The sequence below is a fragment of the Parasteatoda tepidariorum genome, chromosome 1 (genome assembly GCF_982258835.1).
Source record: "Parasteatoda tepidariorum strain Cologne lab strain chromosome 1, Ptep-v5.0, whole genome shotgun sequence".
NCBI classification, from domain to species: Eukaryota; Metazoa; Arthropoda; class Arachnida; order Araneae; family Theridiidae; genus Parasteatoda; species Parasteatoda tepidariorum.
This window is the reverse complement of record NC_141755.1, coordinates 29,075,434-29,098,191: the sequence shown is the minus strand read 5'-3', so window position 1 is coordinate 29,098,191 and position 22,758 is coordinate 29,075,434. Positions and strand designations below refer to the sequence as shown.

Sequence of the window (22,758 nt, the reverse complement as noted above, 5' to 3'; positions counted from 1 at the left end):
TTAGTTGGATTGAATAATGCAAGTCATTCCAAAAACGACAAATGGAAGAATGAATTGGTTGCACAGAGATTCCGACTCGTAATAGATTTTTTTTCTCAAAAATGACAAAAATAAAATTCCAAAATTGGCGAAAAATGGAAAGATAAGCGTTATAAAAATCGCTATAGCGGCAAAACTCTTTCGTTATATGGAGAATATTTTCAAAGTTATTCAACGTATTGATTAAAATTTTCATCATAGGAAGAAATAACCTGTAAGGAAAATTCGTTGTAGATTTGCATATTTAGTTAGAGAACAATTTATCAAGCTAATTATGTACTATTGCAATCAATAATTGCAACAATACTACTGCAATACATTAAAAAAAAAATTCATAGATTTTGGATACATTAAACCATTGTTTATAGTAGATTTATCGCTGGGTCCGCAGACAGATCACTATAGAAAGGTTCGATTGTATAATTATATAATAAGCTTAGTATATAAGCTCATATATAAGCTTATAATAAGCTCATATATAAGTTTGTAATAAAGTCATATATAAGCTTAGTTATTAAGAATACCGTTCTTCTCAATTACCGTTTATAACCCCAATAGTGTCCCATAGTGATAAGATTTAGAAATGAAACAATTCAATTGAGCACTCAAAATCAATATTTTATCTCTACATATATCTTTAAAAAATGTGTTTTAAATGTTTTCATATGTGCTCTCATTTTAATGACTAGTAAGAAATTTTTAACTAATGCCACTCCAGTAAAACATTAAATGAGCTCAAAGAACCAGAAATTTAAAAAAATCTGAAAAAGATTCTATCCTTGTTTAATAGTTAATGATAATAAAGAAAAAAAAATAGGTAGAAAGGAATAATCCTACCCTTTTCTTAATTCTAAGAAGTGATTAGCTTCAGATGTGAAGGTCGAAAACCTTAAATTAGGATGCAAATTTTTACATGTCCTTATGTGAAAGAAGGCTGTAAAACAAGCAGTAATTCATTCCGTAATTTAAGGATCGATTTACAAGTTCCCTTGAATATGTTAACAGTTTATGGGCAACTTGTGGTTTTAACGACTTGCGTTTTTTTAAAGATCAAACTTCTGCGGCTACGGTAAAAAGAAAAGAGATTGTCATAAATTAAATTTCAGGTTTCTATTTTAAAGCAGCTACGTTAAAATTGTTTTTTTTTTTTTTTAAATAATTATTCTCTTTTATATCTGTTTTGGCATACTAGAAGATAGATAAAAAGAGAGGTACTTTTTAACTGAGGAGTTTGCAGATATATATATATATATATATATATATATATATACATATAAATGCTTTCAGCGACCAATGACACTTAGACTTTTCAAGACTAGTTTTTCTTTTCCAATGAAAAGTCGAACTACTACTTTAATAGTTTTTTTTTAGTTTACTCGAGATGCGGGTCAGCTTACATTTTATTCAAAACGAAAGAAATAAAAAATAAGTTTTTAATTAAGAGGATGACAAAATAAGTTTTTAAAAAAATTACAGTAGATATAACTTGTAATGTTTATGAGACTACCTCAAAAAATGCTCGATATGTTTTTCGCCATTTTCTACCTCTTGATGAAAAAACCGTAACATTGTACAATCCGTGCTTTGGTGCTTTCAATTAATCTAAATTTGCAATTGTGCAGCTGAACAAAAAAAAAAAAAAAACAAAAAAAAAACTATTACTCATGACCCCTCAAGCAAAAGTTACAGTGATTAAGGTGAAGTGATCGTGGAAGCCAGGCTGTTAAGATGGAACGACGTAGATAGTTTAATTTCCTAAATGCATTTTTATCAGTTTTATTAAGATGTTATAATTTTAAAAATTCGTGACAGTTTCTAATAACAATGTGTTAAGTGCCATATATCGCTAACATTTCGAATTATTTTTCCTTCTAACCTCACTTCTTGAATTTTTAAATTCGGCAAATATTTATTTTTTCTACATCTATTTAAAAGTAAAAAATTAATTATAATCACTCTGTATATTTAAACAGCCAATCATCAAATGGAAATTTAAAAAAAGTTCATGGCGTAGTTTTTCCCCTCTTATTTCTTCATTTCTGCCCCCCCAGCAGAAAATTATAAAAGAACTGTAAACCAAGGCTTAATTTTTTTTTTATAGCGGTGAGCTTATTTATTATCTGGTGAAGTTTAATGATATAAGGGCTGAAAGAATTATGCGGCAAGCAAAAGTATTGTTAATCAAAGTCAACGCAATAAAAATCATTTGGAGGTAAATCAGTACCTGCTCTTTACACTTCAGAACAATATTTACTGAAGACTCTCCAGGAAAATTCGTCTGTTCGACTTTTCTTAAAACTTTTCTTGCAAACTTCTCATTATGACTCTTCTGAAAACACAAGAAAAACTTTTCATCACGCTACTTCGGAAAACTCGGAAATCTTTCCCTGTGTCTTGATGATCTTCGAATGCGACTATTTCGAAGCATTTTCCCCTCTCTTTATCCCCGGATAACTTCTCCTAACACCGCTTCTAAAAAGTGATAAATACTACCACAGAAGTTAACTAACAGTCACAGAAGGGGTGCAAATAAATAAATAAATAGGATAATCAAAACAGGGTGCAAAACAAAGGCTCATTTATCAAAACATTCCCAGTAAATTAACTTTTAGGAACAATGTAGTCTTTAACAATATTTAAAGCCATTGCTTTAATTTGAAGCAAAGTTATCTGAACAATTTTCGTACATAGAAAATTTAAAGACTTTGAAAAAAATAATTAAGAACATCTTCTAAGAACTTGGAAACATTTGGCTTTCAGTCAACTTACCCGAACAATCGTCTGTTTGAGGTTTCTCCATCATTTTCACGTTTTCGTCCAGCATGTTTGGCAACTCTGAGTGAGTTTTGAGCAGCAGTAAATTTCTGTTCCCTTTGATAAATATCGTTCGCTCTTCTTGGTACAATTCCACCTGAACCTTGAACTTTGTCATGGCCACACAGGAAGACGAGTAGTATTCCAAAATAAATATATTTCATAACGATCCTCAGAAGAAGAAAAAAAAATGGATTTAGTGCGCAAGATTGGAATGGTGATTTACTCCCATTTGTGATTTGCTTGAAGTCAGGAATAATGCGCCAGACCTACAATGAAATAAAAATCGTCTGTTTTACATTGTGTAAAATGATAAACAAAAGAAACCTGAAAGAATATTTTTCGAAAGTAAATTCCAAAAATTCTTAAAGAGAATAAACTCAAAAAGGATTGAAATTGGTTAATGTGAGAAATAATTGTAATTAGAAGCTTTTCTGTTGGATTAGTAATTTTTATTAATGAGGTTAACACTCATGGCAACTTTTTGGAAATATCATAAAGGTAACAACTTATGGAAATGATTTCATGAATGTCCATACTTAAGTGTTAGTTTATTGTCGGAAAAAATGAAAATTCTTGAAGAAAATTTAAAAATTCAAGGCATTTCTTACCAAAACTGGTTATAATACCGCGATTAACGATACGCCGGTGAAAGGTTTTAATACTGAGTTTCAAAAAATTTATCGCAAAGAAACTCATTTTTTACCAAACTTTTCTTTTTTTACTTAAGAAATTCAAGTTTGAGCGAATTAGACAAATATTTAAATGGATATTAATACCTGTCCTTAATGAAGTTGATTTGATTAGGAAAATAACAATTTACAACGTTAAAAAAAAGTCTATTTACTATGATACGCTGTTTAAGCATAGCAAGAAAAAAAGTTTGAGGAATTACAAAAAATCGTTATTTGTTTAAAAAAAATAATAATGAAGAAAATGGAAGCACAACAGGATGATAAAATTAAAAATTTATGCTTGTATCTATTGGATAATTAAGTTCTATGATTATATTTTTTTTGTAACTTATTACAGTGGTATTTTTAATTGTTTTAATACTTTTTGCCCATTGGCAAGATGGGTCTTGGTTTGAATTTGATGGCGTTCACTCACTTTTCAACTGCGTTCAAGAGTAATAGTAAACAGTGCGCATGTATCGTCATTGCATTGCGTGCGTTGCTATGGCGACTGCTGCTGTTTTTCTTTTTATTTTGACAAGCAGGCATTTTAAATGTATTTACATAATAATAATTTTAAGTACTTTTATCTTTTTTTCTTACTTTAACTTCCTCATATAATAGTGAAGAAGAAACATTTGCAGTAAAAAAATCTGAAAATAATATCGTAATATTATTAGAAAAATTTACCTAACAATAACTAAACGTGCTTTTACAAGCTATTCAAAACTAATAAGATGGAATAAACATGTTTTAAATATATTTTATCCGAATTTTTTTAACTCAAAGCATAAAGTTAAGAGGCCTGCAAAAATCCAAGGGCCACAACAATAATTCAAGAAATCGCGAGGACCGCGTATGTAAGGTAAAATTCAATAGCAGGAAGAGAATAGTAGTTTATCTTAGTACTATAATATTTGAATATTTTTTAATTTGGAATTTCGTTCTCTAAATGATTTAAACTAAGAACTGTTTCAACAATGCATTCATAACCAGTTCAAAGTTTAAAAAATACTGTGTTTGCAAATTTTCTTGATGGAAGATACAAAAAACTAATATTATAAGCTAATTTGTTTAAAACTGGAACTATTTCTGATGAAACTGACTTGCATGCATTCGATAATAAGTGCACCAAGCCGAATGATTGACAATGACAAGGATGGGATTAGATTTCAAGACAAAATTGTGAAATGGCTACCTTAAACTATACTTAAGAGTACTTTTTTTTCATAGCTATTTAAAAAAATTAAATAAATGTTTAATAATTCCAATTGTGTGTTTTTTTTTTAAATGAATAAATAAAAGTGAGAATATGAAAGTATTCTGAATGGCAAGACAATATTTGCCGAATAGTGAACATCTTTGGCAGGTCCCAGCGACCTCCCATCCCGGAGCCCATGGAAAAAGTTTCAAATATTCAAAATTGGCTATAAAACTAATGAGAATTGTAGCTACAGATTGCCTCCGAAAATATGAAATCATTGCACCAAACAGTTCTAATAAAGCAAACTTGTTGCTTTTAATGGCTCTATAATCAAGGAAAATTTCTGCTCCAGATTGCAACAAAAGCTTTAGAACTTGCGTCTACAAATTCTGAGCTCCTGATTACCTCAGATCATCAAAAATTGCAATTGGTTTCCAACATTTTAGTATAATTTAACCTGCTTTTAAAAACCTAAAAACCTGGATATTTTCGAAAATAGAATATTTTATCTCTCATAATTCTACTTCTTAACTTGTTTGCATTAAAACTAAATACCACACTTCCGACCAATTTATTTATTTTTGGATAATATTAAATTCAAATTAATAATCGTCTTTAGTTAATTTCATATTAGCAAACAGCAGTTACATTAGTTTCCATTGTATGTTTGGCTCGAAAAGATTTTAAATTTTCCTAGAGCTCTGCTTAAAATGATTCTTTCAAGCTGTTCCGAAAATTCAATGTTAGATTCGAACAATTCTAAAATCAACGAGAAATGTTGTTGGTCCTGTTTCCTTAAAAGGAAACATGAGATCATAGCTCCAAACTGTTTCAAAAATGCCTAATTTTAGCTATTAAATGATTCTAAACAAAAATTTCTCTAAAGGTTAAAAAAGAAAATTCAAAATTCAACTGTTCAGAAAATTTAACTCTTCCAATTTGTTATGAAAATTCACATATGGCTCCGAATTTCAGCTCAAAATTTTTCTCACAGTCACTTGAATGCATAAAATTCTCTATCTTATTATTAAGTTATTTCTATCTTTTTCTTAAAAGTGATTTGTTTTTTAATTTGGCAAAACAGCAATATTTCGATTCCCCCCCCCCGTCAAATTAGAGCATTTATTTACATTTTTTTTATCGGTTTATAGTTTACTGTGTCTAGACTTCTCAGAAATAAAATAATATTAACTAATGAATTCCTCCAAGCATAAAAGTTTCTGTCTAGTCAAATAATAATTAACATGAACGGCTTATCTTGTTAATATAAATTATGGACTGTGAAATATACAGTTCAATGTCAAATATTACAGATAGTGATGACATTTTATTCATCAAATCAAAGCACAGAACTTCACTATTTATTTTAAAAACCATTTTTATGTCTACTTGATTAATTTATCTTAAAAGATGTGAACAATGATTATTAAAGGCTAGCAAATATCGTTATACTTAGTGAATAGGTATTTTTTTTCTCTTAAGATCAAAAATCTGGAAATTATAAATTTAAAAATTTTGATGATGAAACAAATACTTATGAAGTTAACTAGAACATTTTCAAAACATTATAAGCTTAGTTTTAATTTTAGGTAAAATATAGATGAAGTATTAATATAGGTGATGTATAGTAATCAACTATAAAGAGAGACTTTAGTTATTCTGTTAGTACATGTTTTTCCCCACTGATTGCTATTAATGTATATTTTTAAAATCATTGTAAAAAATGTTGTAAAAAATATAAAAATTAGTTATCACAAATAATTATTTAAGCAGGTAGAAAAAAAATTGGAAGAAATGAAGTAACAGTGAGGGGGTTAAATAACAAATATCAGAGACTTGTTCAAGTTTCATCTAACATTCAAAGAGGTTAAGATATCCTGTCTAATAATACTACAAATTTCGATAACGTTTTTGTTTTTGCCACGCTAAAATAGTGCAAAAATAATATTGCTTAAATTTGTAAACCTTAATGTATGTACTTCTTTGATTTCCTTTTTTAAGAAGTATATTAAAAATACAGGGGTTGGACAAAATAATAGAAACATTTCGATACTAATACATTTTCATCATTTCGTTCTATTTAACAGGATTTATTAACAAATGATAATACCCTTCTAATGATGTTCCGTACAAAAAAGTGTGATGGTATTTGAAATTAAAACATGCGAAAAAAAAGATACTTTTAAACTACTTAGAAAATTGCCAGAAACTTTCTAAATTTTTCAGATATTCAAATCAAATCGAACTTTTTTCATTAGTTGCCAAATTTGATTCACTACAAAATCATTCATTCAGAAAAAAAGTTTCTAATTTTTTTCAAAGCATGGCAGTATAAAAAAACTACTTTAATTACTCATATATTGCGCAGTTTCTAAAAACAATTTCTGAAATTTTAAAGCAATAATTTTGAGATCAATTTTAAATTGATCCAAAAATTGTTAAATTTTATTGAATATTTTCAAAGTTATAGCAAAAAAACGTAAGACAAAAAAAAGATTTTTTTTTTTTTTTTTTATAAAAATGTCCATATCTCCATAAATATTTAAATATGTTCACGAAATTTTCGGAAATTATTGTATATAATAACCAAATATATATATATATATATATATATATATATATATATATATATATATATATATATATATACTCAAAGTTGGATCTCCGGTTATTTTGCTTCGTAATTTGAACCCACCTTGGCTGTGCAACGGCACGCGATTAGTCATTAAAAAATTAATGAACAACGTCATCGAAGTCATTATTTTAAATGACAAATTCCGGGATGAAAGTATATTACTTCCACGAATCCCTATTATGTGCCAATCCCTATTATGCCTATTATTCCCCCACATTTATATGTATATATATACGCACACATACGCACATATTTACAATAAATAAGATATATTTTCATACTCTAGAAATAATGCATATGGCAAGACATCGTTTGACAGGTCAGCTAGTATATATATATATATATATATATATATATATATATATATATATATATATATATATATATATATATATATATATATATATATATATATATATATATATATATATATATATATATATATATATATATATATATATATATATATATATATATATATATATATATATATATATATATATATATATATATATATATATAGATATTAAGAGATTAGATATTAATTTATCAAAATGAAATGGCATAAATTCGAAGTCCTTATCCTAACTATGCTAATTAATCATTTCAAATGAGATTTTAAGTTAAAAAATCAGATAAGCTTACCTTCTTTGAATTAACTTGCCTTTTCTTAAACGAATTATGATTCGTAACCCCAAAATATAGGGGGGGTACCCACAATCTGGGAAATATGGTCAGTAGAGCGGTCAAAAGTTGGGATTTCTTAAAGATCATTTCACTTTTTGGTGTATTTAGCTATATCATATTTTGAAATTTTTATTTTACAAAAAAGAGTCGTTCAATTCCCTACGGATATTTAATTTTATTATTTAAAATTACGTAGTTCAAAACAGTGTAAAATTTTGTATAGCTCACAGCTCGAACATTGTTAAATTAAATAATAAATATCCTATATAATTATTAGAATTAATAATAATAATTTTATACAAGGAATGACTTTTGGATAAACGAGTTTTACGATGGTTGAGCAAAACATTCGCTCTGATAGTTAATGAGATAAGGCAAAATACGCAGAGAATGAATTTAATTTTTAAGGGGTCCAAACTTTTGACCACTTTCCGGACCAAACTATTAAGATCCTACTTCGAGATTGCGACTAATTTCTATATTTTTCTGGTTAAAAATCCAAATCAGTCGAAAAAATACACATATATATGTTTGTTCAGAGAAAATGCGTTTTTACATCTGATTTCGAAGTTTAAAATATAGCCGGCACTAATTATTTAGTATACTTAAGTTTTTTCCTCCCCTCGAATCATTAAGGTTGAACGTGACAGTACATAACAAACGTGACAAACCATTCATTAGATCAAAAGTTATTAAGGAGTTTCATTTTTTATTTTGCATACCACCAATAAAATTTTCAATTTTGCATTGGCAACAGAAAAGTTTTATTTTTTCAGTGAGTAGTGATACCCATAATTTTCCATGAAATATCAACATACTCGTTTTATATTTTATTTTTAACCCAATTTTATGGGTTTACGACTAGCCTTGTAATTTTGAACCCAATCCAGAAGACAAGAGAACTCCAGGATCGAGTATTGGGAGAAATTTTGCCTTCGTGGAAGACTTTTTGATGGAGCTACCCCGCATTTTCGTTACATGGAGAGGAAGACCACGAGAACCTCCCACGGTTAGCCTGACGGTAAGGGGACTCTAACCCATGATCCGTCTACCATTGAGGATATTTCATGTCAGCACTGTGGTCGGTGCAAGCCTGATGCGGAATTCGTATCGACTGGGGTTCGAACCTGGTTCACCTTATTGAAAGGCGAACGCTCTATCTCCTGAGTCATCGCGGCTCCAACATACTTGTTTGGCATTTATTTGTTTAAAAAAATGTCTTAATATTTTGCCATCTTAGCATTCAATTAAAAAATAATTTTCGTCCGAAACTCCATGCGCTATTTTGCAAATTTTATTCGTTACTACAGTTCAATTTAATTTCGGCGAGTTACATTTATATTTTTCAATTAGGACTAATTTATTTCCTATAAATGAATTACTGAAATCAATGAATTTCTCAACATTTTCTTTATTCGCCTTTTACCTCCCGATCAAGTGACCCAGTTTCGAATCCCAGCGATGACTGGTCGATACGATTTCCGCACATGGCTAGCACCGATCCTAGCGCTGACGTAAAATATCCTCAGTGATAGATGGACCCTGGGTTAGAGTACCCTTGCCGTCAGGGTAACCGTGGAAGGTTTTCATCTCGATGTAGTGCAAATGCGCATTAGTTCCACCAAAAAGTCCTCCACGAAGGCTTATTTCTTTCTATATTTGATTCAGGAGCTTACTTGTCATCTGGATTGGGTTCAAAATTACAAGACTACGGAGTTGAACATTGATAGACGTAAACTCAGAATTGGGTAGGTTGTTCAACGCCGGTTTCAATGTCGGTTATGGAATAAAATATTCGCCGGTTATAAAATACGTAAAATGTTGAAGCAATTTTTAGATTTTGGAACATAATGAACAACAAAACTGTTGCTAAATATCCCTGCAAATCAAACAATAGTATCATGAACAGTTTCTGAAAATTTAACTACGTGCCACAAGCTTTGTCTCCTAACCTATAGAAAAATTTGTCATTCAGATTTTGTAAAAGAAGTTTCAAACTCGCTCTAAAATTATTTTTAGATGGAATATTTAATTTAGATAACGATAATCAAATGGCAAACTAGTAAAAACAATGTTAAGACATATATTTACCACAATTTTCGTTTTTAATCTGAAAAAAAAAACTAAAATTATAAAAATAATTACAAAAATTCTTTGAATATTAAAAATGAATATTTCAAAAATTAGAAACATCAAACCTTGCACCGTTACATCATCTTATTATTTCCCTTTACTGATATTTATTTTTTGTAATTCATTCTAATGCGACTTCATTTCAATAATTTAATTATTAGTACGCCATTAACTATTTGTGTTAGTAAAAATAGTGTTTAAATAATTGAAAATTAATCACTATTTAAGTTTATATACTAAAAATCTCAATTTATGAAAATAAATGAATACAAAAAAGGCATTGAATATGATTATAAAGAATGACTGTTTTCAAAAATATGAACATCTTACCAGGTATTTTCCTATCACATAGTATTATTATCATTATTTCATTTTATTCATTAATATAATTATCGTATACCATCAAATGTTTGAGTAAATAGTAAAAACAACTGTTAAATATTTAAATCATACCACTTTTCAAGTTATATTTATCTTAAATATTCAAATAATAATTGCAACAAAAAAAAATTTCATTGAAAATGATTACGAAAAATGACTTTTTTAAAAATTATGAAAATCTTACCAGGCTTTCAGCTTATTATATCGTATTATTTTACTTTTATTATTATCATTTCGCATGTGATGAGCTATTTTATTACTTTAATTATTTATATGCTATCAAATATTTGCATTAATGGTGAAAACAATGGTTAAACTTTAAACATGTACCATTTTGTAAGTTTTTTTTTATCCTAAAAAAACTTCATTTATGAAAACAATAAGTACAAGAAATTCTTTAAGTATGAAAAATTACTACCTGGCACTTTTCCTGTTATGCGCTTTCTTTCTATCATATCTTTACTTCCCTCGATTTTCCGATCTTGGATGAGAACAAAATATACTCATCACCGTGGAACTACGTTTTGTTGTCTGTTATCCGTTGATCTCTTCTTTTCTCAGGGAAGAAAAGTCCCTACACAGGGAAAATTTTAATGATAAAAGGGAAAAGTACGAGATTTTAACACCTTATTAAATCAAGAGGCGGGAAAAATTAAGAATGAAATGTTTCCCATTATTTACCTGAATTATAGCTCATAAAGTGGCTTAATTATGCTATGCTGATGAATTAAATAGTTCTTTTCTTATTGAAGAAACCTGTATTTCCTCTAAATAATTCTAAATAAAAGCATATTTTCACATTTCGCCTAGAAAATAATTAATAAAATAAATAGTTAATAAATTCTAATAGAAACTAGATCAGTCGAACTACTTTTATAAATAATTTTCATACCGAACAATTTAATATAAAAATAAAAAATAAACTTAATTACTTTTAAAATTATCACTTTAGTAGCAAAAACCAATGACTTGAATATTAATGATAATTTTTATTTTATGCATTTCAATTTATTTTAATTATACACATTTAGAAAACTATTAAGATATCTTTTAGAAAAGAAATTTTTAATTAACTTTTTAAAATTTGATAATAAGGAATATAATGCTGATGATAATAAAAATAGAAATTTTAACACTAAATAATTTTTAAAAAAATTTATAGGGTACCTAAAGAAAAATAAACTATATGAGAATTGGCCAGCAATAGTTTGGGGTCCAAAGTCAAATTACTTAACGATACATAAATGTAAAGTAAAGTCTCTAATTATGAATATAAAATATTATGAGTATACTTGCAGACTCTTTTCTTTTTTGTCTCAATTAGTATATGTTGTGATTATTCTAAGAAATCATTCTTCAAAAAACATTTTTTGCAGTGCAAATACAGTTGAGTTGAGTTTCAGTCTCTAAAAATAAGTGACAGCAATTAATTAATTAAAAAGAACTAATAACATTTGATTGCCGGAGAGAAACACACAAATTTCTTTTTATTTTATAGAAATATCAATCAGTTATTAGAGATATATGCAAATTTCATCAGGCAATCAAACAGGTTTTGATATTTTGTGCAGTTTTTATTTGTAGTGATTGGTAAGAATTATTTTTATTTTTCTTTGCTTAAATATTAGTTTTCAGCCCTAAAAGTGTATTTATTTGGGAACACAGAAATTAGAAAAATTGAAAGAGCGAAGAGACAAAAGAAAAATAGAAGGAGATAGCAATCTGCAGCTGCCTGTGTTTTGCTCGGGAAACTAGAATTTTATTAATTTCATGCATATGCTAATTTCTGTAGAGCATAATTTTCTGGTTAATACTTTTTATGTTACTTTATACATTATTACGTGCTCCATAATATGTGCCAGTTTCAGTAAATTCTATGCGTAATGTTTTTTCCGTTATGGTCTTTTCTGTGATTTTAACTTAATTTATGATAACCAATGTACATTGGAGCCGCGATGGCTCAGGGGATAGAGAGTTCGCCTTACAATGAGGTGAACCGGGTTCGAATCCTAGTCGATACGAATTCCGCATCCACCTTGCACCGACCACAGTGCTGACGTGAAATATCCTCAGTGGTAAACGAATCATGGGTTAGAGTCCCCTTGCCGTCAGGTTAACCGTGGGAGGTTCTCGTGGTTTTCTTCTCCATGTAACGCAAATGTGGGTTAGCTCCATCAAAATGTCCTCCACGAGGGCAAATTTCTCCCAATACTCGATCCAGGAGTTCCCTTGTGTTCTAAATTGGGTTCAAAATTACAAGGCTACGAAGTTGAACATTAATAATCGTAAACCCATAAAATTGGGTAGGCTGTTCAACAACGGTTATAAAAAAAAGAAACCAATGTACATTCAAATAATTAACTTATTATGTTGATAGAACTAATCATCAAACACTTTTAAAACTAAAATACCAAGAATCAAACGATTTAAATTATTATTTCAAGTAAGAAAATTAAAATAATATCACATATCTATTTTCTGATATCTTAAGAACCAAGTCTAAACAATAAACTAATTAGTTGATGGAATAAGAAAAACAAACGCTTGAACGATACGGAAGAACCTAATGAGCACAATATCTATGCAGAAAACGATTGCATAACGATAAGTGCAGAAAACGATTGATTTCACACTTTGCAAATCAGCTAGGTAATGTGCACAGTAGCGACATTTGAGCTTTGGCGGGAACATAAATATGTTTGTATATTATGTAATTGTATGTGATTATGCATTTTATAATTTTCAATTGTTTATAATGAATTTTTTTTATTTAATTACTTTCTAATCACGATAATTAGAATACTTTTTAAATTTGTAAATTATTTGTCATTTCATTTGTCTCAAAAATGCAGTTGTTAAAGACAGGAGGACATATTGTTATCTGTGTTTGTAAACGAAAAAGGTAATGAAGCGTTGTTATGGCCTCGAGGATATACGAAAGAGTTGTTTGACAGTGATTGAGGGTGGAGAATGGGCCACCCAGATGGAAGATCGCTTTATATGTGTGCCTAAATGGAGGTCATTTAAGAGGAATTATTCGGACTTAAAAAAAGAAAACAAAAATTCTAAACTGTTGATGAATATATACATCTTAAAGTTGATTATTCACTGAATGATATCATCATTTAAGAATGATCATTTCATCCTCTTCTTTTTTTTCTACTTTAGTTTAATTTTTTTTTATATTCGTTTTACTTCAGTTGCTTTTATTAGAAATGTAATCTTATTTGGAAAAAGAAGGGAAAAAAATGGCCTATAAAGATGTTCATTGCAAATGGCGTAGGTTTGATTTGATGTTTTTTTTTAAAAGAAAAAAAAAATATTTTTACTTTCTTTGATACACAATTTCATGGATTATTTTTTTTTCTCTTCTTTTAAATAAAAAGGTGGGGAAATGTTTTTGGCGGAGATAAACAACCTTCTTCATACCATACGCCCATATTTTTTGCCTAACCTAGGTTTCAAAACATCAAATGCTATCATGTCAGTTTTAATTTTTTTCATATTATATATAAATACTATGCATTATTTAGCTGGAGCAATATATTATACAATATATATAGTATTTAATAAATTAATCCAACTGAAGCAAAAGAGGTACATTGGCTTGGGCTTCCAGTAATAACAGAACTGACTGAAGCAATTACTTGCACTCATTTAAAGCGCGGACGTGTTGTTGTCTCTGGTTTATATTAATCAGAAAATTAACTAAAAATTTCAAAACTGCATTCAATTTAAGGAACAGAATAATAAATCTGTGTGTTACGCTTGTCAATTAAATTTTGGTTAATAACTAAAAATTAAAAAAAAAGAATTGTTTGCTTGTAATATTGAATTAAGAAATATAGTCTAAGAGCTAAAAGGAAAATAACGAAATTGCGTAACTAAATTCTCAACAGTTTTAACAGTAGAGGTAAAAATCAGCTGTAGCAAAATGTTGTAGTGGCAGCAAGAAGCCCATAAATTCTTCAAGGCGAATTATAAGATTTATATGCAAAACATTTTAAACTGCAAATTTTTCTTACGAGCATGATTTCTCTGAGGGCAAAACTCCTTTTTATAAAATTAATAATTTACCCTATACGTTATTTTTCGGCAATATAGTGATTAGAGGTCTGCAAAACCTGTTGATCATTCGTTTCAAATGTCCTCTAAAACATTTTCTTCTAACTAAGACATTATCGATTTTAACTACTTTAGTAATTTTGTTACGCATGTAATCTTTTTTTTCTTTCCTATATCATATTGTAATATAATTTCATAGTAGAAACAATTTACAAGGTGTTTACCATACATTTATCTCTCTTGTTCTTTTAAAGTATCTAGCTAAATGACTTTATAATTCTAATGAGTACAATCATTAAGGTTTAAAAAACAGGTTTTTCAAGGCACCATCACTTTTAAGTCTCCTTTGATTAATTACTCTGGGCAACTTCCAGCAATCTTGAATAAGATGAAGTTTATATCCGCGTACCAAACTAAAATCTAAAAACCCTTCTACCACATCCATAATACCACCGCTTTGTAATAAATTAAGTGAAATCTGAAATCCTATACTAGTCTTAATAAATCATATAATTTTATGCAAGCAATAAACTATATTATTGCGTGCATAAAATTATATGATTTATCTATGAAATTATGTATTGAGCTTCAGAACTAATTACAAAGATTTTTATTTTTTTATTTGTTAAGTCGTTTTCAAAAATTTGGTGCAATTTAGAAATTTAATAAGAAAAAAGAATAGTTAGAAAATATGTTATTTTCGAAAATTAATTAAACACATACTATAGAGAAAATGTGCCTAGTATGCGAAAAACTCCACTGTAGGCGAAGGAGAGGGTGGAATCTACCAAAAATAAATGAAGTTAGTGTGAAGACTATAGTCTGAAAACAGAAGCTTTCTATGGGCTGTAGTGCGACCATGGAAAGATGCGCTCAAGAAATTCACTCTGTATCGAGTGAATTTCGCAAAAATGAAGCACGTCAAAAAGTATTTAAGTACTTGATTAAAAACTCGCAAGATATAATATAATATCGTATTAAAAACATCGGGATTGTATAGAATTTTCTTGACCTCATGCATATCCGCAAACATGACTACTGGAAAAATGATTGAAAAGCCACTTGGGCTTACAATTAAAATGAGCAAATACACATTGTGAAAATAGTTTTTTATTTTTATTGCCCACTCGATTGACACTTGGGCAGATTTTTTGGCCACTCTTTCAGGGGCATCATAATTGGTGGGCCAACGTTGTTCACACAGTAAAGACAAATGGTACAGAGAATGAAAGAGCATCCATGCCTTGTCCGGTAGTCAAACCCAGGACCTTTCTGATGTGAAGTCAGCTCCCTGACCACTACAGAGTCCGGTTGGCATGTTAAAATAGTTCAACATGCGATTTGAACAAAATCACAAGTATTAAGAATATTATTACTTGTGATTAATTACTAGTATTAAAGACAAATCAAATCAAAATGGTATATACAAGTAGTTTAGGAACCTTCGCTAGATATCATTTGTAAACATAATGATTTATTACCTTGACTATTCTAGTTTATTCCGGTGAAACAAAAAATAAAATAAACTTGAACAATGTTTTTGAATAAGTGTCTTATCTTTAACTTCGGAAACTAATATTATTAATACGTTTTTAGCTATTGTTCTATTTCCTCTTGATCAGCTAAAAATAAAGTTCCATAGAATTAATTCATTCAAAATCGCAATAATAATAAAATCAAATACCAGTGTGTATAATTCACGTAAAAAAAAAATTAATAAAACACTTTATACATTTTTAGTCGCATAAAAATTATAACGTCTATAATTACGGTAAATCCATCAAAATTTATCATTGATTCTTTAGTAGTCATAATCGGTAATTATATGTTTATCCATGACTAAATATTTCAAGTTTTAAATATTGTGTAGAGACTTAAATCGAAGCTCGAGGCATATATTTTGACGCAGATAAAATGTTTGGGTGTATTGGACAGCCTTGTAAAAATTAAGTGATTTATGATATAAATACGTTGTAATTATATCTCTTTTTAAGAGAATATGAGGTTCTACCACTTGATCAATCCTTCTAATTCATTATTTTTTTAAAGTTGGTATTTTTCAAAAGTTAAAAGAGCATTTTGTTTAGGAAATATATAATTTTATACAAAAGTAATTTTTTTTTAATGTCACATTGATTTGAAAAAATAATGAACTGTACTAGAAAAAAAATATTTTAACTTAGGGATATAGAATGTTAGAAAAGATATGAACTAATAAATGAGAAGTAAATTTAGGTGTTAAACAATATGTAACGATATTCTTATAACATGTAACAGTTTCAAATTGGAAAAAGCTTTTTTTTTTTTCTTTTTAACTTTTTATATATTTAAAAATTTCGATACAAATGTTAAGATTTGGTAAAAAGCAACACTAATTTCTCACTCACTATTTTATTTTCATTCTTTTTTTGTTATTTTCGAAAAAAAATGAAGATCGGGATTATAAAGTGAAGTCCACAAGAGAGAAAAATTTTTCTACTACAATTGCGAAGTAGTTATTATTTAAAGCAACAAAAAAAAAAGTGAGAAAAGAAAATCCTCCCCCCCCCCCAAAAAAAAGCATTTAAAATTGCAATAACTTCCAAGCAAAATCAGAAGAAAAAAAAACCTCGTGTAAATTCAGAAATTAAAGTGGCCTTCCAGCACGTTCAATTTTAACTCTGTAATTGCATTTCTGCCGACTGCAGAGTGATCCACATGGTATTTTTTAGCAGAGATTTAACAGTAAATATCTCTTGTACTAATTATCGAATGTTATATTTTCTTTATTCCATCGTATTCTCTGTATGTTTTTCTCGATATACGTAATTTCAAGTAAGTCTTATAACTTTTTGCACATCAGCGACGGCGCTTCCGAATTTTTTTCATACAGATAGAGACTGTTACAGTTAACAGTGTTGTCACAATCATTATCACTTGTAAATAACACGGCATAATTATCTTAAATTGTCATATAAAATAAAAAAAAAGTCTGCTACTTTTTCTCTGAAATTCTAGTATTTCTAAATTTCCTATAGAGTTAACAAATGTACCGGGTTTGACTTTGTCTAGGAAAAAAGAAATCAAATCTAAAAATAGTATTACATATACGACTTTTAGAGAATGATAAATTGTTTTCATGTAAACGATGAATATAATTTTTTCAATTAAAGAAAAAGCTAAACAAAGTTTTGACGCTTTTTAATAATTTAACAATAGTGCTATTAAATTTTTCTTAAAACTCTTTCAATACGTGTTCGTTTAATAATTTGTTTGGTAGTCAGTATTATTTTTAAATCAATAAATCTAAGTCAATTTTATTTTCAAAAAAGAAAAAAATAATAAGAAATAAATAAAACAACAGTTACATTTATTTTAAGCACAGACTTTAACCATTAGTCAATACAACTTCATTATTTTAAATAAATAAATAAAAGATCTAAGAGACGTTTCAAAAGTACGTTTTCTTTTCAACAAATAATTTAAAAATTGTTTTACTTAAGCGTTTAACATTTAAACATTTCTTTGGCTTGTTTTTACGTTCGTTTTTCATTTTTAATACACGAAAGTTATATATTTTGTTAGAAGTCATTTTTAATTTAAAAAAAATGTAAAATAAAGTATGTTTGTTTTTAATTAAAGACATCGATCTGAAGTCAATCCATTTGTATTATTTTACTTGAAAAATTAAGCAATGCAATTAAAATTATAAAAGCATTTTCTTTCTTTATAGATTTAATTCTTTTATTTATTTTTATTGACTTAAAGATTTTTGACTGATAATTTTCGAACTTATGTTACATCGCGGTGTCTAACAGACGATATAAAATTTCTTACATCGCCCAATCCTATTTGAGATGGGCGTTTATGAAAATGGATATTGATGTTTACTAAAAAGAAAATAACTCAAAATGCGCGTTTAAGAAAATTGACATAGCTCAAAATGCTCGTTTAAGAGAATTAACTTCAAGAATTTTGAGCTATGTTCATTTTCGTAAACACGCAATTAGATTTCGTAAGCACGCAATTTGAATTTTTTTTTCTTCGTAAACACGCATTTCGTGCTGTATCTAGATTTAAAAACTCAGAGGATTTGTAAGTTTTTGATATGACTTTTTCAACATGACAGAATAAAAACTTTTTTATTATAACCCTGCAGTCAGTTGTGAGCAAGAGTTAACCTAAGACCCGAAATTTCCTATATCTGATATTTTTTTTTATATTAAAAATAACATTAAAGGTTAAGCGTTTTAAATGTAAGGAAAAAAGTTATATTTTGAAAGAAAAAAAAATCTTTATTGAACTGATACAATCACACATATAATTAAATATGATTAAGTGTTACACAAAAATATGATTAAGAACTGCAAATACTATATAATATTTTATTATTGTAAGAATGCAAAAAAATATAAGAAAATTAAGTGTAATCGTTAGATACATAACTGGTAATCAGACCCGTATAATCTACACGCCGATAGCTTAAAATTTGTCATCGTCGCGGAAGCTTCTTTTTTACTACTTAAAAAAAAAAAAAAAAACACCGCCTCTTCAAAGAAAGTTTGTCTATTTCGAATTCCTCTTTACAATTTTTCTTACCAATGCAAGCGCGTTTTAAAATTACATTCACAGGATTTCAAATCACACATCGCGATTCCTACTTACGCTATTTAGGATCGCGCATCGTGCTTTCACGATTTTATATCACTCTTCGTATTCACGTAGTTTAAAAGCCACTATTATGATTTGTATTCAAGTAACTTAAAAATTATACATCGGAAATAGTATTCATGAGATTTTAAAATCAAACATCGAGATTCGTATTCAGGCGATTTTAAAATTAAATATCGAGATACGTATTCGTTATGGTAATTTAAATTATTTAAAATAGAGGTGCACAACCTTTTTGAGTGAAGGGCCACTTGCACAGTAGGTTGAATAACAAAAGCCCGCACGCTTATTTAGACACGTTAACGGCAAATAACTAAATTTTTATCTAAACATAAACACTAATTTTTTTTATCAGTAAACCTGGAATTTTGGCTGAGCGGTAGCGCTTCGCGCTGTCGTGCCACAAGTCCCTGGTTCGATCCTCGGGACGGGCAAGGTTGACTCAGCGTTTCATCTCTTCAGTGGGTCTATAAATGAGTACCAAGCATGCTTGGGAACTAAACACTGGGGGTTCCACGTTCGGCTGACCACCGGACCGGAACATCTGCTCCTGCACTCCAGAGTCCAAGGTCAAGAAAACTGAGATGGGTACAGTAGGCCTAGGCCCTCTATGGGCTGTCGCGCCGCTGAGTAGAGTAGTAAACCTGGAATTTATCAGTAATATTTTCAGAAGATTAAATGGTTTAAATTATTAAAAATACTTTTAATTATTAAACTTTATTCAAAAATGAAAAAACTGATACTTTTTTTAAAAAAAAAAATCCATTTTTATCAAAAATTGATCTATTTAATAAAAAAATGAAAATCTGATGGAAGAAAGAGATTTTTTGTCATATCACTTAGTACAAAAATTAATTTTAAAATAAATTCAAATTATAAAAATAAAAAAATCGTAATCTTCACAGAATGAAAGTAATAAAAAATAAATCAATAAATACATATTTTGATGAGTAATATAAATATAAATTAAATATTTTAATTGAAGAAAATTTGTAAGGTTTAAGCAGAAACCAAAGATTAAAATAAAACTATTATAGTACCAAAAAAAAGAAAGATTCAATATTTATTTGGTATTACAGTTCAGATATTATTCCTATTTCTTGAATTATTAAAGGTTTCATAAATACGAAGCGCTTTTTTTTTCCAGAAAAAATCACCAAAGTTACAAATTTTTAAAAAAAAATTGTAAACAGTGAGTAGCTCCAAAATTTACGCTTTCCAACACTTCTCGTATTCTTTACTGTTGCAATTACACTGTATTAAAATATATAATACATGGCTCTAACTGCTGAAAAAACAGTGGAAGAATAATTTGGATTAACGATGAAATACAACACAAAATTGTATTAAAAAGTGATTATTTAAATGCACGATTAAAAACTCGCATATTTTAATAACATAGTAGTTGGAAATAAACGGGATTGCCAAAATCACGAAGAAAAACAGTGCAATAGTTACAAAAAATAAATAGCTTAAATTGCGATGAAATTAAAAAAAAAAATAGTTATTTAAAATTCGCAAGTCATAATAAAATTCCGAATTTTTAAAAACACGTGGAAATGTAAAGCAATAATTGCCGAAAAATAGCTGAAAAACAACTTGGAGTTAAGATTAAATCGGTACGGAACAAAGCGAACAATAAAAGAAGTAAATTAGATAATTTCTGAGCTCTAATCTGCCATATTTCATAAGATATTAATGCTATTAAGTAAGTCTGGTGAGTTTGAAGTGAAAATTTGATTTAGTTATTTATAGATATATGCTATTGCACAATGGGCTATTGGCGACTGTCTGGGAAACATCCCTGAGGATGATCCGAAGATAGGCCATCACAATTTTGATCCTCTGCAGAGGGGATGGCACCCCCGCTTCAGTAACCCGACGACCTGCAAGCGAAGTCGAGCACTTTACGATAGAACAGTTTAACGAGGACCAATACCGCACACCCTCGGTCCCTACGCAGACTGATCCAAGTGGTCACCCACCCGCACACTGACCGCAGCCAGTGATGCTTGACTTCGGTGATCTGCTGGGAAACGTGTCTTAACGATCAGTCCACTGCGGGACAATAAAATGTAATAAAAAGTGAATAACACCAAACTGGTACTTTTCAAAAAATAAAATAAGTAAAAAACAGCTTTTTGATCAAAAATAGATTTATTGAAAAAAAAAATAAATAAAGATGGGGAAAAGTAATGCTTTTTTTTATCACATGAAGTGACATAAAAGTTTATTTTAATGTAAATTAACTGTAATGCCCAGGAATTCAAATAAAAATATTTATTGAGCAATGTAAATGCAAATTACATATTTTAATTAAAGAAATCTTATTCTTAGAAAATGAGCACACACAAAAATCTGAGTGAAAAGCTAAAAAATGGGACAAAATATTTTTTATCAGGAAAACTATGAGCCTTGGAATTCTTAATTAGTGTTCAGCTTAATTACTTTAGTTAGATAAATTAGTGTTCAGCAAAGGATAGGGTAAAGTTTTGAGCTTTATTCATGTTGTTTTTTGAGTAAATTAAGTGCTTGTTTGAATGAGAATTTTGAGAGGATGTTTTATCAAGTAAATCGCATAACTAATGCACCTCTTCAATATGAACAAGATAAAAATTTTTCACTAGACCTATTTGCATGATTAAGTCTTTCCCCCAACATGTATAGCATAGTGTTTTTCCAAACCTTTTTTACGTGTAAATGTTTTATCACACTTATCGCATAAATAAGGCTTCCCACCGGTATGAACAACAAAATTTTCAGTTAAACTAATTATTCGCATAAATGTTTTATCATACATAGTACACAAATAAGGCTTCTCTCCAGTATGAACGTAATAGTATTGAACAAACTGAGCTTTCAGTTTGAATGTTTTATCACATAAATACTTCCCCAGTGGGAACACTTTGTTTCTCACCTGTATGAACAGAATAGTGTCTCTTTAATTGCAAATGATCTATTGCACAGAATGCATGAATGAAGCTTCAAGCCAGAATGAATTAAATGGTGCTTTTTTAAAGAACTTTTCAGGGTAAATGCTTTATCACAAACACTACATGAATAACTACCCCACTCCTCTCCAGTATGAACAAAATTGTGTCTTGTTAAACTAATTTTTTCTCTGAAAGATTTATTGCACACACTGCATGAATAAGGCTTCTTTGCAGTATGAATAATAGAGTGCTTTTTTAAAGTGCAGTTCTGTGCAAATGTTTTACTACATGTACTGCATGAATAATGCTTGTTTCCAGTATGAACACGATAGTGCTCTTTTAAAATTTGTTTACATAAAAAAAATTTATTACAACATAATGTTTAACATAAATAATAAAAATGAACAACATAATGTTGTTCTAAAGTAATTCTCTGTGTAAACTTTTTATCATACATTGCATGTAAAGGTTTTTCTTCACTATGAATTAAAGAATTTTGCTTTAAATTTCCTTTCCCAGAGAAAGATTTATCACACACATGGA

General features: G+C 28.7%; 1 protein-coding gene across 2 annotated transcripts in view; it reads right to left on the bottom strand.

Moving 5' to 3' along the window:
- Positions 1–11,270, bottom strand: part of LOC107437861 (epidermal growth factor-like protein 8) — a 41,224-nt gene extending 29,954 nt beyond the window's left edge. The window contains exons 1-2 of one of the 2 annotated variants that reach the window (XM_016049988.4): positions 10,986–11,270; positions 2,809–3,122 (exon numbers count right to left, since the gene is read on the bottom strand). In XM_016049988.4, the coding sequence (XP_015905474.3) occupies positions 2,809–3,017 (209 nt within the window). In that variant the 5' untranslated portion in view covers positions 3,018–3,122; positions 10,986–11,270. Of the gene's footprint in view, positions 1–2,263; positions 2,450–2,808; positions 3,123–10,985 lie in introns of those variants that run through there. The other variant, XM_016049989.5, reaches the window with a different exon arrangement.
- Positions 11,271–22,758: the final 11,488 nt, after the last annotated feature.